The sequence below is a fragment of the Mercenaria mercenaria genome, chromosome 3, assembly GCF_021730395.1.
Source record: "Mercenaria mercenaria strain notata chromosome 3, MADL_Memer_1, whole genome shotgun sequence".
Lineage (NCBI taxonomy): Eukaryota > Metazoa > Mollusca > Bivalvia > Venerida > Veneridae > Mercenaria > Mercenaria mercenaria.
Window position 1 is genome coordinate 3,413,746 of NC_069363.1, and position 15,760 is coordinate 3,429,505.

The 15,760-nt window shown below is 32.5% G+C and overlaps 2 protein-coding genes across 6 annotated transcripts in view; both read left to right on the forward strand.

The window, feature by feature from the left end:
* LOC123525571 (leucine-rich repeat-containing protein 74A-like) overlaps positions 1-11,679 on the forward strand; it is a 39,302-nt gene extending 27,623 nt beyond the window's left edge. For 3 of the 5 annotated variants that reach the window (XM_053537755.1, XM_045304715.2, XM_045304714.2), the window contains 6 exons: positions 2,692-2,886; positions 5,713-5,808; positions 6,130-6,390; positions 7,632-7,717; positions 8,657-8,698; positions 10,333-11,679. In XM_053537755.1, coding sequence (XP_053393730.1) covers positions 2,692-2,886; positions 5,713-5,808; positions 6,130-6,390; positions 7,632-7,717; positions 8,657-8,698; positions 10,333-10,372 — 720 coding nt within the window. In that variant the 3' untranslated portion in view covers positions 10,373-11,679. The remainder of the gene's footprint in view (positions 1-2,691; positions 2,887-5,712; positions 5,809-6,129; positions 6,391-7,631; positions 7,718-8,656; positions 8,699-10,332) is intronic. The other 2 variants (XM_053537758.1, XM_053537756.1) reach the window with 2 other exon arrangements.
* Positions 11,680-14,090: 2,411 nt separating this feature from the next.
* On the forward strand, positions 14,091-15,554 carry LOC123525952 (uncharacterized). The gene has a single exon (XM_045305113.2). The coding sequence runs from the start codon at positions 14,091-14,093 to the stop codon at positions 15,552-15,554; it is 1,464 nt and encodes a 487-aa protein (XP_045161048.2).
* The last annotated feature ends 206 nt before the right edge of the window (positions 15,555-15,760 follow it).

Consider the following 15,760-nt stretch of genomic DNA (forward strand, 5'->3'; position numbering starts at 1 on the left):
AGCTCTTCTTCTTTTTTACTTTTATATCCGTTAAGTTTAAATTCCTTCATGTGCATTTCAAGAGGTGTTGAATAATTTTTTTCTTTCTGCATTTCTAATAGTATTGTAAAAATATCCTGAATAACTTTATTTGGATCTTCTTTATTTACTTTTCCAATCCGTGCTTTTGTTATAAGTTGTTTTATTTTGTGATGATGTGATTTTAAAATAAATTTCTTGTCGTCAAGTTTTAGTCTGTTAGTAAATATGGTAATTACTGATGGAACAGCGCCAGCAACTGCTACAAATATAGGAATAGCTGGAACAAGTACTAATGCAGCTGAACAACCAAAAATACCTGCTGTAATATATAATCCAGTATTTACTCTCCCACAAAATTTATAACTTTTTCTGTAAGCAGCAGCTAGTTTAGTTAAGTGAATAATTAATTGATCTATTGTTTCTATTCCATTATTATTAGAAATTAGATTTTTATTGCTCATTTATATAATTAAACTTTTTATTTCTAAATTAAATTTGTTCAAGATCGCTAAATGGTACCCAACTATTAAATTTTTCACTATAACCTTTCCATTTTACTAAAGCTTGTTTTTTTTTATAGTCTCGTCTAATAACTTTTTCTATTCTAAAAACTTCTTGTGTAGTAGGTAAAAGTTCTTGTTCATAAAATGAACCCTTTAACTATTTCATTATTTAAAACTTTAATAGTGTATGTTCTGGGATTTGTATTATTAATTTTATAAATTATAAATATTTCCTCTGTCCAGTTTGGTGTATATCCTTTTTCAAAATGTCTTTTAAGTTTGCTTAAGCGAACTCGATCACCAATTTTAAATTTTGCTTTGCTCTTTGGTATCTTTAAATCACCATATAAATTAAAGTAAACAGTTTCCTTTATTTAAGTTTTTACTAGCTTCGGTTGGTCTCATTTTTATACTAGAATGTTTTGTTTTGTTATATTTATCAACCATATCCTGCAAATTATTTAAATAAGTATAAGTATTATTTGCTGTAAAATATTTCCACATTATTCTTTTTAAACTTCTATTAAATCTTTCTATTACTACAGCCTTTCCTTCATTAAATGTATGGTACATATTAATCTTATTTTTATTCAAAAATGATTCAAACTTTTTATTATAAAATTCTTTTCCTTCATCTACCCATAAATTTACTGGTAATCGTCCTTCTAAAATTATTTTTTCAAATGCTTCAGTAACAGATTCTCCAGTTTTATTCTTTAATGGAATAACCCAAGCATATTTACTAAATATATCAATAACAGTTAACAAGTACTTTACTCCTTTATTATATTTTGAAAAAGCTTGCATGTCAACTAAATCAGCTGACCAAGTATCATCAATATCATTAACTATCACTCTTCGTTTCCTAAATTTCCTTTTAATTGGTTTGTGTAATTCTTCTGCTAATTCATCGCTCCAATTTATTTCGGGGGTATACTCTACCCCCTTTTCCCGTTTTTTGATTTTTGTTTTTGTCCAAGACCAAGTGTGTATTTTGTTTTAATTATAGGTTTTACAACTAAATGTTTTGCAATCTTTTCTCCAAATGTTTTTGATTTAGTTTTATTTAAATTGGAAAGCATTTTTTTGTCACATTCACTTTTACTTAGTCTTGAGTCATAGCAAAAATCATGGTCCATACATACTGCATCCAGTTCATTGACAGGGGGTCCATTATCTAGGGGATTTCCTGGCCCACAATAATTATATCCTGGAAGTGTTAAACCTTTCTTAGGTAATAAAGGTAACATTGCTTTGTGAATATCTAAATTACCTGCTTTGATAGTACTTTTAACAAACTTTGATTTCATTTTTCCACAAGATGAACAAGTAGCCCTTATCATTTTTCTCCCGTTTTTTGTTGTAACATAATGAGGATTTATATTATCAGTAAATCTTCTTTCTTTCAAACAATATATTTTATTTTGTAAACTCATCTATATCAAATGTATTTAAAATTATTTAAAGACTAATAATGTAGTTATTAATTCAAAATAAGATCAAATAAGTTACATTTTATCAATAAAAATAATCTGCCAAAGTTTTGCCAAAAGTTTGCCAAGTTGGCAGACATTGTCACATTGCTGCCACTTGGCAGAAAATGGCAGACTTTTGATTGGTTGAATTTGTGTTTGCCAACGTTCTGCCAAAAGTTTGTCAAGTTGGCAGCGACTGCCACATTGCTGCCACTTGGCAGGATTTTGGCAAATATTTGGTGGAAGTGTTTAAAATTATCTTTAATCATATTTTACTATAGGTTTTAACAATAATTTGTTAAAATTTGTTTTAAATTTGTTGAAATTGGTCAGCATTGGTCGGTTTAGGTCAAGGGTTAAAATTAATTTGGGTCAAAAGTGTGCTCGCACCCCCATATATATAACTACTTGGGTGACATGCGCTTTTCTCAAAAGCATCTCTAGTTGGAGTTTATTACTGAGTATGTTATATATATTGACAATATATTTTTTTATAAAGATAACCGTCCATACTTTTCACTAGCAGAACAATTTAAGTAAACGACACAAAAATGATGCCAAAAAATTATTCATCAATTCATTTGCATACCGTTTAATCATTGGAAATAAAATATTGTTTTTCATAGATATTATAAAAATACACATATAACTACTTTTGTTAATTTTCATTTAAATATTTTTCTTTGTTTTAGGAAAACATTTATATAAAGGATTTCAACTTCTCATGGAACGGTATTGGAGACGATGGTGCCGTCGAGTTTGCCAAGGCTTTAAAAGTCAACACGGTGCTGACGTCACTTGACCTCACGTGCTGCAGAATTGGACATGATGGATTCATGAAACTCATTACATCGTTAAACTTGAATGAGTCGCTGACTATTTTGAAGGTAGATGTTGATATTTCAGAGAAGTAGTCACACAAATAAACTGGACGACCACGAAAAGTTTAAATAGTGAAAATACGTAATTATAAATTTCATGTATTCCAAAGAAAATTGAAATATAATTGATTATAATTCTAACTTTCACTGTCGCAAACAGCGGGATAATCATTGTTTCGGAACTACACTTGAATGCGAATGAATTTCACTTTAAAATAATGAAAAGTTCTTTCCAAAAAAATGTCGATCAAGGTATTATCGGAAAAAAATGATTTAGATCTAATCATTGTTTCAAATCACTAACCCGAAAATGTTCTTGGAGGTCCACTTCTACCGTAAAGTCATATGTATGCTTGTCATTTCTAATGAAAAACATCATATGAAATTTCACAAGCCAAACTAGGACGTAATAGTCGTATGATCGGTCATGTCGGGATTTTTATCAACATAACAAATACTCTTAATCAAACACCACCAAATTAAGTTAGTTATTTTTGGGTAGCAAAACATCAGAGAATCTTCTTATCTCTCTGCACGAAAATGTTAAACTGTAAGTAACATTCAAGACTTGTTAAACGCAGGTGTTCGATATTTTTTTTAATATCTTATACCTAAAACATTACTGCTTGGAAAATTAAATCCTATTACGCAGATGAATTTGTCAGAAAATGAAGTGTCTTTTATTTTTTATTTATAACCCGACAAAATATTTACTTCGCCGTATATAAAGGTCAAATAATCTAAAAATCAACAATGTTAAATGTTTACCAATATCATCATGGTGACGTCATGATATTGCGTATGACGTTGTCCGAAGCGCATGGCGAAAAAAATATAGTTTGATATTTTGTTTTTTATGCCCAATATTTGAAAACTACAGAGTTAAATACATAGAGAGACATATAAGAATACGTCCAAGTATGTTCAAATTTGTTAATTTAGTATCAAGCGAAAATGTAATTTCACTTAAAAAGCTAAGCTTATTCTGTGAGAAAATCATGGATTATTTCAAAACAAATTAACTAATGACACAATATTTGAAAACACTATACTTAAGCTTTGCAACACTCTCACACACTGCATATACACAAATGTACAGAAATTGTTGTGATCGCCTATGTCTGACGTATATACTTTCTTTTGTAGTACATATACACATGTATGTTATAATTAGGTCAAACAGGTGAGCGTATCAGCCCCTTTGGGCCTCCTGTCATATCTCTCCTCTTTTTTCTTTTTCTTCTTGTAAATAGATATGTTGTTCAAATGATTATATTAATTCTGTATAAAACACAAAGGCTACACATTATACTTGTTAATTAACTACAATTAAGTAGCCGTTTTCCATTGTTACACGTGATGTTTTATCATGACGTTATATTGTGTGCTATGCTGATGTTTCCCATTATTGTGGGACTTGTGCAGAATGTAAATAAAATCTTGGAAAAATCTTGGATAAAAACATTTAAAAAGGTATAAAATGTAAGGAAATATTTTCTGGTTAACATGTATGCACCACTCGCGGAAAATATTGCATGTGATGTTCAATCGGTGAAAGATTTTTCGATCTTACACTGAAATACTAAACAAATATCCTTTATGCATTTTTTCGATAGATCTATTTCATTTTATTATACCTCACAAAAATTTCCAATGCAAATTTCCCATTAGTTAAACTTGAATAATATATTATATTCTCCAGTGATTTTATATCACATGCGCAAAATCGTAATTTTCAATTTCTGCGCAGGTGATATGATCCATAATTTCATATCACATGCGCAACAGTGTTATTTTGTTTTCCTGCGCATGTGATATTTTTTCATATCACCCGATGAGAGATTGATACTTTCGCATTGATTAAAAGACTAGTCGATAAATTTTCAGACGAGGCGCTTAAATAATTATACGTTAGGATTAAATTACCCTTTTCTGGTGCTCTTGCATGTGCGAACACGGCCGTTTCTTTTTTATGCTACCTGCAAAATATTTCGAAAACAATGTTTTCATCAAATATTGAATCAAAAGTTTTGAAATGATCTAACTAAGAAAATGAGTGCTCACACTTATATGTTTCGTTTAGAAAAAAGAAAGTTATCGCGTTTATCGAATGTTACTGATTGACGCAATGTTTAAATATAAGAATAGACATAGGGGTCAGCGATATGTAAACGTCTCGACTAAATCTATCAGAAAAGTCTTATTACACAGCAAAGTCGCCACAAATTATGAGTGCTAACAAGTAAAGACTCTTTAATTCTGTCTTCATTATTTGGTTAGTAATTACTTTTTAATGTTAAATAAATCATTATGTTGATTTTCCAGTAAATGCTTTGACCTTTATAAGTTTTCGGTATAATAAAATGAATATTGCATTCCTGAGAGAGTGATATGAAAAATGTTCACCCCTCGAAATATGAATATAGACCTCGGCTGGCGCCTCGGTCAATATTCATATATCTCGCGGTGAACATTTTTCATATTACCCTCTCAGGAATGCAATATTTATATAACATCATCAAAACGAGGAAAAAAATTCCTTTGTTAAATATAGCAGACAATTTGGTGTATTTCAGGCCTTGTACATTGCGTTTGAATCAAATCCCTTAATGTCATAGAGTTAAAGTATGCGATAATGCACACAAAATAGATTTAATTAAGATTAAAATTCATCCGCAATTAGATCTAGCTCGACATGGTATCATACCTTTCACATACACTGAATAAAAGTTGTTTTTTTATTCATTGTAGTGTTATGTTTCCAGTAAAATGTTAAACACATGTGTACAAGCTTATCGTAAATAACTGTTGTACAATTTGGATCTTTTTCAGGTTGGAAAGAACAACATACCTGAGGAATTTGCAGAAGCAGCACTTGCAATTCTTAGAAACTATCCAGCATTAAAACTAGAAACTCTCGATCTTACGGTAATAATGATTTGTATGATATGTGATTTACTTATGATGTTAGCAAAAAGACATAAGTATCATTCTGTCAATACTTAATTGTATAATCCAGATATTTCACGTCGAGAAAAACAAGTTTCTTCATTTAACTTTTACAGCATTTTTAACCATTCTCGTATAACAGTAGACTATCGGGAATCTCTGATTTAACTGGCGTTACATTATTTTAAAATTCAAAATACTTTTATCTGCTATGATCCACATCATTTCTTTCCAATGATATAGTTGCACAGTTTGCAGATTTTTCTTGACACCTTATTATCACCTTTACTTTTTTATTAGGATTGTACATACAGTCCTAAGTTTGAAGCTCATATACAGAACCTAAAAGACATGCATCGCCACATAAACATCTTACATGGATACGCCTCAAACTACGGAAAGAACAAATCAGATTCTGTTGCGGACATTTTAAAAGAAGGACTAGAGTGTCTAAGAGACTTCTGCAAGGAAAATAATGTGTCACTAGTGGAACTGTTTGAAAGATTCGATTCTGATGATTCTATGAGTGTTAGTTTACAGGAATTCCAGGAAGGATTAAAGGTATTGTAGGTCTTTTGTCAAACAGATAGATATGTTAAAACAAAGAGAATATGAGTCGTGCCATGGGAAAACCAACGTAGTGGGTTTGCGACCAGCATGGATCCAGACCAGCCTGCGCATCGGCGCAGTCTGGTCAGGATCCATGCTGTTCGCTAATGGTTTCTCTAATTGCAGTAGGCTTTAAAGGTGAACAGCAGGCTGGTCTGGATCCATGCTGGTCGCAAACCCACTATGTTGGTTTTCCCATGGCGCGGCTCATATGGTAAATATTGTGTTTGTTACACCATACATGGTTATTGAAATTCAAAAACACTATCACAATCGTGTCAAGTCATGTTTCAAAGAAGTGTATGCCATAATATCATAAAATGAGTTAAGGATATCTAATATAAATTAAATTGCCCTATGCACGTGATTATTTGAAGAACCTGAGTCAGAGTTTTCAAAGATTAATTCTATGTTAAAATCAACATCTTATATCTTTCTTATACCAGCGCCAGACTTACGGATGTGAAGAGTACTTTTTCAGTCATCTGTATTTTTTCCGAATTGATCTAGGCATTGTTTCCAAAACCTACTGTATGCACGTGCTGTCAGAAATATGTCATTTTGATGAGTTTTTCATTTGAAAAGAAAGATGGTTTTTTAGAAGGAGGCCAGTGCCAAAAGCATCATCCTTTTTACTTTGTTTACAATAAATAGGTCGGATTACGGTATTTCAGCTGATGTATTATTGTATAGCATGAACATTATTTGACATGACGTTACGGGAAACACCCAGATTTAAGTTGTTTTGCCTGTTCTTACCATGGAGGTAATATACCTCCGTGGTTGCGACACAATATTTTTCTCAAACGACTAGTAATTTCTACGCCGGTGCCAGAATTGTCAGTAAAGGAAAAGACAAGTATGTCTACACAGATTTCACCCCAAATATGAGTCATGATTTTTATCAGTACACTTGAAACCTAAATCTATGAAGAATTCAAACGCTAATCATACATGTTTCGAAGACAGTGAGATACTAATTGATTTTACAGCATTTATGAAACAGAATTGTCAATAGTCCAGAGTTTCACGATGTACTTGAATATATGTATCCTCGGTCTGTCGAATTAGTACATATTAATAATTCATTTTCGACAAACATTGGAGATATTAAACCACATGCTTGATAATAAATATAAGAATAAGAAAAATAAATTTTACTTAGAATTCTAAACCTCTACTTTGTTACACAGGAGGCAGGTGTTCCATTATCACTATACAAAATTGAAATGTTTGCAAATGCTCTTGACAAAGATGGGGATGGAGAAGTAGACTACAGGTAAAGAAAACTATTTCTTTATAAATAATACAGAAAAAGAAACTAAATATGCTTACAGTGTTTTGTCAAACTTGGTAGTAATTACCTCAACAAATGTTTATCTTGTATGCAGTCTTTGATGTTTGAAGAAATAATTTACAATATTTTCCGTTTGAGACATATTTAAGACATTGAACAAATATTATGTACAAGTCTTTTATCGTCTGTCCTTTTAGTGTACTTAGTGTATTGTATATAGTTTCTTAAAGATGCCTTCCTGATGGACAATGTAGACATCATTTTGAAATGTTTGTCTAGCATCACTCCGTTTTTGATAGAAAACATGGCGGGTAAACAGACACAGTATACAAAAGGCCTATTTCGGAAATATCGTACTTATCTAGGATAATAACTTGACATTTGTATACATAAGAAAATACAAATGATGTCAACAAGGAGACGGGTCACATTTTCCTACTTTAGTAACTAAGTGATACCAAATAAACAGGACTAAAATGATCATTATTCAATTTTCCTATTAGATTTACATTTTTTTTACTTTTCCATCTGCTAATCATCATCAAAGTATCTTTATATATCTATAGCATAGACCTATAGCATTCATAATATGGTACTATTAACCATTGTAGAGAATCACATGATCAAGAGTCGGTTATCTCCTATTGACAATCAAAGTCAATAGGATTATTCAACATCTGGTACGGTAATCAGTGTTATGAAAAAAAAGACATTCGTGTTGACATACAGTTTAAGTAAGTCAATTGTGGCGATAATAATATGACCGTTTTTTTTTTATAATTTGCATGTATGTATATCAACAGGAATTTATCTTTAAACAAACCATTACGAAGTTGTTTTTTTGGACTGTTTTAAAATGAGTATTATGAGATGTCTTCAGTATTCAAAATCAGTCACTTTAAACATGTTTTGTTTAAATAGTGAAGTCTATCAAGCAATGATGACGTTAAAGGTACCAGCAAGGTTTGAAATGTTTTGCACGTTTTTTACGATTTCCATCTGCTTTGAACTAATAAAATCTATTTCTTTTAAAAAAAGGAAATACTTTAGAAGAAAGACATGAGTGAAAAGGCTAAGCTTATGGAGAGGGAATGCTGGGTTTTGGTGAATTCAAAAAGCTTCTTCATTCTAAATTATGCAGTGGCAATTAATATAAGCAGTTCTGTCAATTATCTTGTTTATGAACGTAGGGAACTATCCATTTTGATAGAATCACACCATGTACATATAATGCCTGAGGTAAAATTTCAGCATAGTGGCAATGAAACGATATCTTATTGCTAAGTGAGTGTGATATCTTTCGGTGATACTCATATTGAGAAGTAGAATAGTCTATTGCCAACGTGACTCCAGCAAACATAACACGCGGGTAGATTTATACCAGACTTCACAAACGTGATCATGGCCCTGTCGTCGGCATGTTCCAATTCAATAATTATAAGTAGAGTTATGGCCCTTGATTTGTTAAGTTTTGATGATATTTTGGTCAATTCTGTCATACTAGTATAATTGTGCTGATGTCCACCAAACCTTTCAGGAGTGATCAGTACCAAGTCTAGTTCTGCGCACTGTGGGAGAGTTCCAGTTCAGTGATTTTCAGATGAGTTATAGCCATTTATTTGTCAAAAATTATGATAATTTGGTATCTTCTAATACACCTTCGGGCAGATTTCCACCAAACCTTACAGGAGATATTAGTACCAAACCTAGTACTTGCCTCACCGACACTTGATTTGTCAAATTCTTCCATGCCTGTGCTACTTCTCCTGTACTGGATTTCCACCAAGCTTCACAGTATTGATGGCTGCTAAGCCTAGTTGTGAATATCAATGGTTATGGTTCCATGATTTTCCCCGGAGTTATTACAGTTTACAGTCTCTTCGTGCTGTGTGGTAGGAGACATGTGTCAAAAATCTCTAGTATTCTGTTACTTTTGAATTTGTTTATTTTCGTTTAGTTGCGCACTGCTTTGTATCATTCTACAGTACACCGCTTTACAGGTGAATATAGCAGACATGAGCATTATCACACCATGCATTCCAGTGGATTATAGACATCACTCAATTTCAATTGTTTGAAAAAAAAGATAAACAGAAAATTAAGCACCATTGAACGTGTATGCCTTACACAGACTTTCGTAGGTAGTTTCTTTGTTAAACTTTAAAAGTGGTTAAAGAAGTTATGAATGTCGTACTAGAAACAGAAAGATATTTCAATAATATAAATGAAGTAACACGGCAGACATTTTAGACGCAATGATTGCATTGTCATAGCTGTATACGACATTCAACAAACGATTCCAAATAACAATTAAATGTTTGATTATAATTCCAGGTATATATGTATAAAAACATTTGTGCATGACTAGAAAAATACCATCGGCAAACATAGCAAGGGTGATTTGGACACCAGTCATTTAACAAGACTACGACCTGTTTAGAATAGAATAAAAATGATACGATGACTCTATCTATTTTGATTGCATTTTTATTTTAGAAGACTGATAATAGATCAATATTTTATCGAGACTGCATGTTTTATATTTCAGGTAAACGGTATTGCATTTTAACTGAATTTATTTTGTTTTTTTATTTCAGTGAGATGGTGTTACAGATGAAGACTGCTGAACAAACGTAAAACTGAGACATAAGATGCTAGCTTGCCATTTTTCACAGTGACTAAGCTGAAAACATGTGCTAAATCATATCACTATTTTGTATGGAATGTTAATTGTACATGCTTAAAAACATATTTTGATGACAGTCTGAACACTTGGTTTTGATGAGTTCACGGTACACCGGCTATACTGAAGGTTTTGTGTCGCAGAATAATGTATTGTGCTGTTAACTTTTAGTTTGTACTCCATACCATACCATACGATTTACAAAACTGATGTAATGTAATGTATAAATTTATAAACCATATAATCACACTTTTATACAGTTACATGTCCCCTGAATGATCAGATACACGGTGCCGCCTACCCCACAGATTGGCACAAGTCAAACTACGTTTTCGTTATCTAATAAAAATGCACTGTTCTAACCAAAAAATTTATTTTATCTACATGTATATTGTCTATACTGCTTTGGGAAAAACCTACGTTCGCAGTCCCATCAGCATTTTTGACTGGCAAAAAGGTTCAACTCTTAACCGCCTTGCAACCTAGTGATAGAGCACAAACTACAGTGTGTGAGGTCATGGGTTCTATCTCTGGTCGCGTCATACTTAAAAATGGTACATGTAGCACGATTACTTTGCGCTCATCACACTAAAATGATGATACCAATAATGTCAAAGGTTTAATCAAGAATGAAGAGACGAGAGTGATTCATATAAAACATAGAAATCGTGATACAAATGACCTAAATATAATTGTATACTCGATATTAAATGAATGAACTACACCAACCAATACTAGTTTTCGACAACTAAATCTGTCAAGTTATGATACCATGTGTCAAGTTTCACAAAAAAAAAAAAAAAAAAAAAAAAATATTCCCCGCCGTTACATAAATAACTGAATTACTGTTGAAAAATGGCGTTAAACCCAAAGCAAACAAACAAACAAAAATATTCAGTTGTTTTAGTTTAAAATTATTTTTTAAAATATGAATTTTCGAACTTGACCAGTTTTATCAACCGTTGTCCATGGTTACGCACACATTTCTACGACCGATCTTAAAAGTCAGATTTTATTTTACTTTATTGTTTTATCATAGTAAAACGTTTTGTATAATGGGTCAATTAAGTGTGGTAGATATTTTAAAAGATTCCTCGTGTAAGTTTCCATCCATTGGTTGCCGACAATTCAACCTTACTAAGGATCACCTATCACCGTATGTACCTGTGGCAAGTGTCTTAGTATGTCTATGGTTCTAATAGATTTTTTTTTTCAACCAAATTAAATACAAAGTTGTTGAGAAATAAATATTTATTTTTCATTACAGTTTCAAAAAATAATATTTGTTTAACAGAATGAATTGATAAAATGATAAAAAGTTTTGCTTCAAGGTCTGTCATTGTTGGTGTGCACTATTCATAGTACAGAATGGAAAGATCATGTATATTATTTAATTAATTAATGAAAGTAGTCCGGAAATATGCAGTAAAAATAACTAAAAAATGAGACCCCAAATTGTAGTGGTGGTGTATGATCTAAGATCCGCTATTATGCGACTACCATTTTTTTTCACGCCATTTTCCTATTTTTTGTCTGTATGCCTCATAATGGAGTTCGGTATTGGCCCCATCTATTCTTTACGATTTATACAATTCGTCTTTAATTGGGTTGATAATGATAGGCCTGTACATAGATATATTAAGTTAACGAATCTGATCATTCTGACGAGTGCGTAAACCTTGGTACCATTAAATACGTTATGCAACCTAAAGCGTCCATATTCATGGAAGCCCTCTATAGTTTTTTGTCCATATTCGAAATAAAAAAGCATACGATCGTGATCAGTTAGATGATTAATTATTAAATAATTTACTTTATGGGTGTCGTCCAAGGTTTTGTTACAGGCGTTTATTATGACAGTGTTAGTTAAGTTACCTGTTTAAATATTGCTGGAATAGGTACTGCATTCAATATATTATTTCGTCAGGATCTCCATATATCCTGGATATTTAGGTAAAACAATTAAAAAAAGAACTACATGGATTTTAAATCTATTATTATTTTATGTGTATGAATTTGAGAGTACACACGAAAACCAGTCTATTATTTTACGCTTGATTTCGAACGGCCGGTGCTTTTATAAAATAGAGTGTAAAAATAATGTGTCTAAAATAATGCCCAGAGGAGCACATAGAGTTTTCCTTAAAAGGGTGAAATATAGTTTCGATATATAGTAAATAAGCTCCAATTCCAACACAAAAGAATATTTTACGCTTGCTCATTATAATTATAAGAATACATTTTACGCGAGTATTATACACCCAAAGCAATATGCCTATCAAGTTTTAGAACCTTTTTAAAGTAACAATGACATTTGACACCATATAAGACGTTTTAGTAGGCGGCCACCTAAGGAACCTTATTCTGAAACTATTTCAAAGTCGGACTAGTTGTTAAGGAGGAGATGGCGTTTGAAAAGTTTGAAGATAGTCTTAGCTATAGTGGCCACACTTTTGATAAATTGGAAAAATTTCTTCATAGGTGGCTACCCAAAGTAAATTTCTGTGAAATTATTTCAGAATCAGACAAACGGTTTACGAGATGTTATTCTGAGATTTTTGTTATTATACTTATCTCCAGCGGCCATGCTCCATGACGAACCGGAAATATTTGATCAATTTGAGAGTCACCCACGGAACATACATGTAAAATCATTTTAAAGTCTGGCTGAAGGTTTCACTATATACATAATATGAAAAGTTCCCACACACTCTGGGGACCATGATTTTGAAGAATCGGAATTATCAGAATAAACTCGGTTAAGAGTTTCCAAGGATCATATATGTTATTATTTAAAAATTTGACCAGCAGGCTCTGACAAGACTATTTTTATATAATATTCTTGTAGGGTAAAGTGATCACGCCCACCTCCCCAAACCCTATACAAGGTAGTCATGTTTTATACGAATCGGGATAATCTGAGAAACATTGATAGGCAGCCACCCGAAGAACATTTCTGTAATGGACTTGGGGTTTATGAGATGTCATTTGAAAATTTTTCTATTTTTAATACTATTTGCAACCAAACAAAACCGTCTGAGATATAGTTGAAGACGGCCATATAAGGAATACCAAGACCAAGTTTCATCAGTGTTCATAGGAGATTGAAGAAAAGTGTGGATGGAAGAACGAACGACGGTTTGACGCAGGACGGACGGACGACGTTCAACAAACACTTAGTGATGATAATAGCTCATCCGAACACTTGTTGCTCAGGTGAGCTAAACTATTTTTGTTTATCAAATTGCATTTAAGCAGATGACATTTCATTCATCAAATTATGAACATATCAGTAAAGTGATACGCATTTACCGAACCGCGGTAACAATAGAAGAAATATAATACATTAGATTATCGCTTTCAACAAAAACCGACATTCTTATCTTTGCAATAATCTTTCGAATAAACAAAAACAGGGATGTTTTTGCTGCAGATGAGAAGGTGATATTCAATCATTTACATAATCGGAGAAACGGAAATATCTTGAAAACCTTGGTTGTTAAAACTCTGCATTTTCAATAGATAAAGCAGGTACTTAATTACATCTTTTAAAATTTCCCTTATTATATTCCTAAGGTTAAAAAGTTGATAGTTTAAACTTTTGCTATTTTTGCGATAGTTTCATAAATCTGTGTTTCTCTGTACCGTTTAAACTCATTTTCTCATAGAGTAATGGCGACAGGTTGGAATAATTCCTCAACTTCTACACACGACTATTATGACGCCTTAGAACAGCTTGGATATACAAAAACTATGTCAGAGAAAAGAGTAAAAATATACAATGCCATAGCAGAAAATAGTACATTATTTTGTAGAAGATCTAAGCGAAAAAACATTGATGTCCTAATTCTCGGAAGCCGCGGAGAAGGCATTGGTATATGGGGCAACAGTGATGTGGACATGCTTTATGTTCAGCGTTGTGTTAAATGTGCTGACAGTTATACACGTTCTAACACAATGGCAAATGCCCCCGTTTTATTCCAACTAGAGTTTGAAAATGTCGAAAGTGGATACACAATGCTACGATTGATGTCAATTGAGTATTCAAGAAACGACAAACAGTTCATCAGAAACATACAGAATGCACTTGTTCAAAAAAATGGCTATCATTATCTTAGAAATGATCAGGTATTTACAGCCGCTGTGGATCATCACCGTGAAGGAATTGCTAGGCAACAATTCGTGTTCGATGACACTACAGGTCCAGCACGAAAAATCATATGCGAATTGCCATTTTTAGACAACTTGTCAGTAGATCGTGTTTTAGCTTTGCCGTGTTCGTCTCCGTCAATAATTAACGATTGGTGCAATCGAAAGAGAATGTGTGGCTGGCCGAGCAAGGACTTGCTAGACAAGGTAAAAGATCTAGATGTGTTTGTCGTACCCGTAGGTGTTAGAGAAAGTGTTGATGAAGTCTTACAGTGGAGAATTTCTGTTACTTTAGCTGAACAAACATTAGTACATAGTTTTAGTGACACGCAAATAAAGTTGTATGCCGCATTGAAAATGCTAACAAAACATGAATTACATCCAGTTTGCGAAAACGTAAGTTCTTACGTTGTGAAAAATATAATTTTCTGGATGATTGAAGAGACTCCTGCTGAGAAGTTCACGAGAGAAAAATTCGGTGATTGTTTGTTTCACCTGCTTAAACGTTTTAAAAAATGTGTGACATGGAGATATCTTCCAAATTACATGCTTCCATCTAACAATATGTTAAAAAACAGAATATATGAGAAAGAAAGAGTAGAATTGATATATCGTTTAGACTTAATGATAGAAGAAGGAAGTAGCGTGTTACTTCGGTGCCCATTGGTCAGAGAGATGACTGGTGTACCAAAGGAAATATTTCAACAGAGAATAATTTTTCTTGAACTTGCAGAACAAGCAGCTCTCTCATTGTTTTGTATTCCGCCGTCCCAGTTCAAAATACTTACGCAGAGAAAAATCATACACAAGTCGCTGTTCTATCTAACAGTTGGAGAAATAATGAAAATAGTTTTAAAACATGTGTTTCCGCTTATACGAAGATATAATCCATTTGAATATTTTAGGCACGTGATTTCGATGGAGGATGACGAAATTTTGAGACGCCTTTTTGAGGGTGTATTTCTCTATTTACAGAAAGATGAATAGATTGCTCGGACGGAATATTATGACGAAACAGTGTGAGGAAAAAAACTTTTAAAAGTAGAACATCTACTGGACTTTCTAAAATATTCACAGCAATCTGACATGTTGCAGTACATCTGAAAGATTTTAATTTATAAAACATGTTAGCGACAAAATCTTTGCAAATACTTCTTAATACCTATGAAAATAGCCGTATGTTGTTACCAATG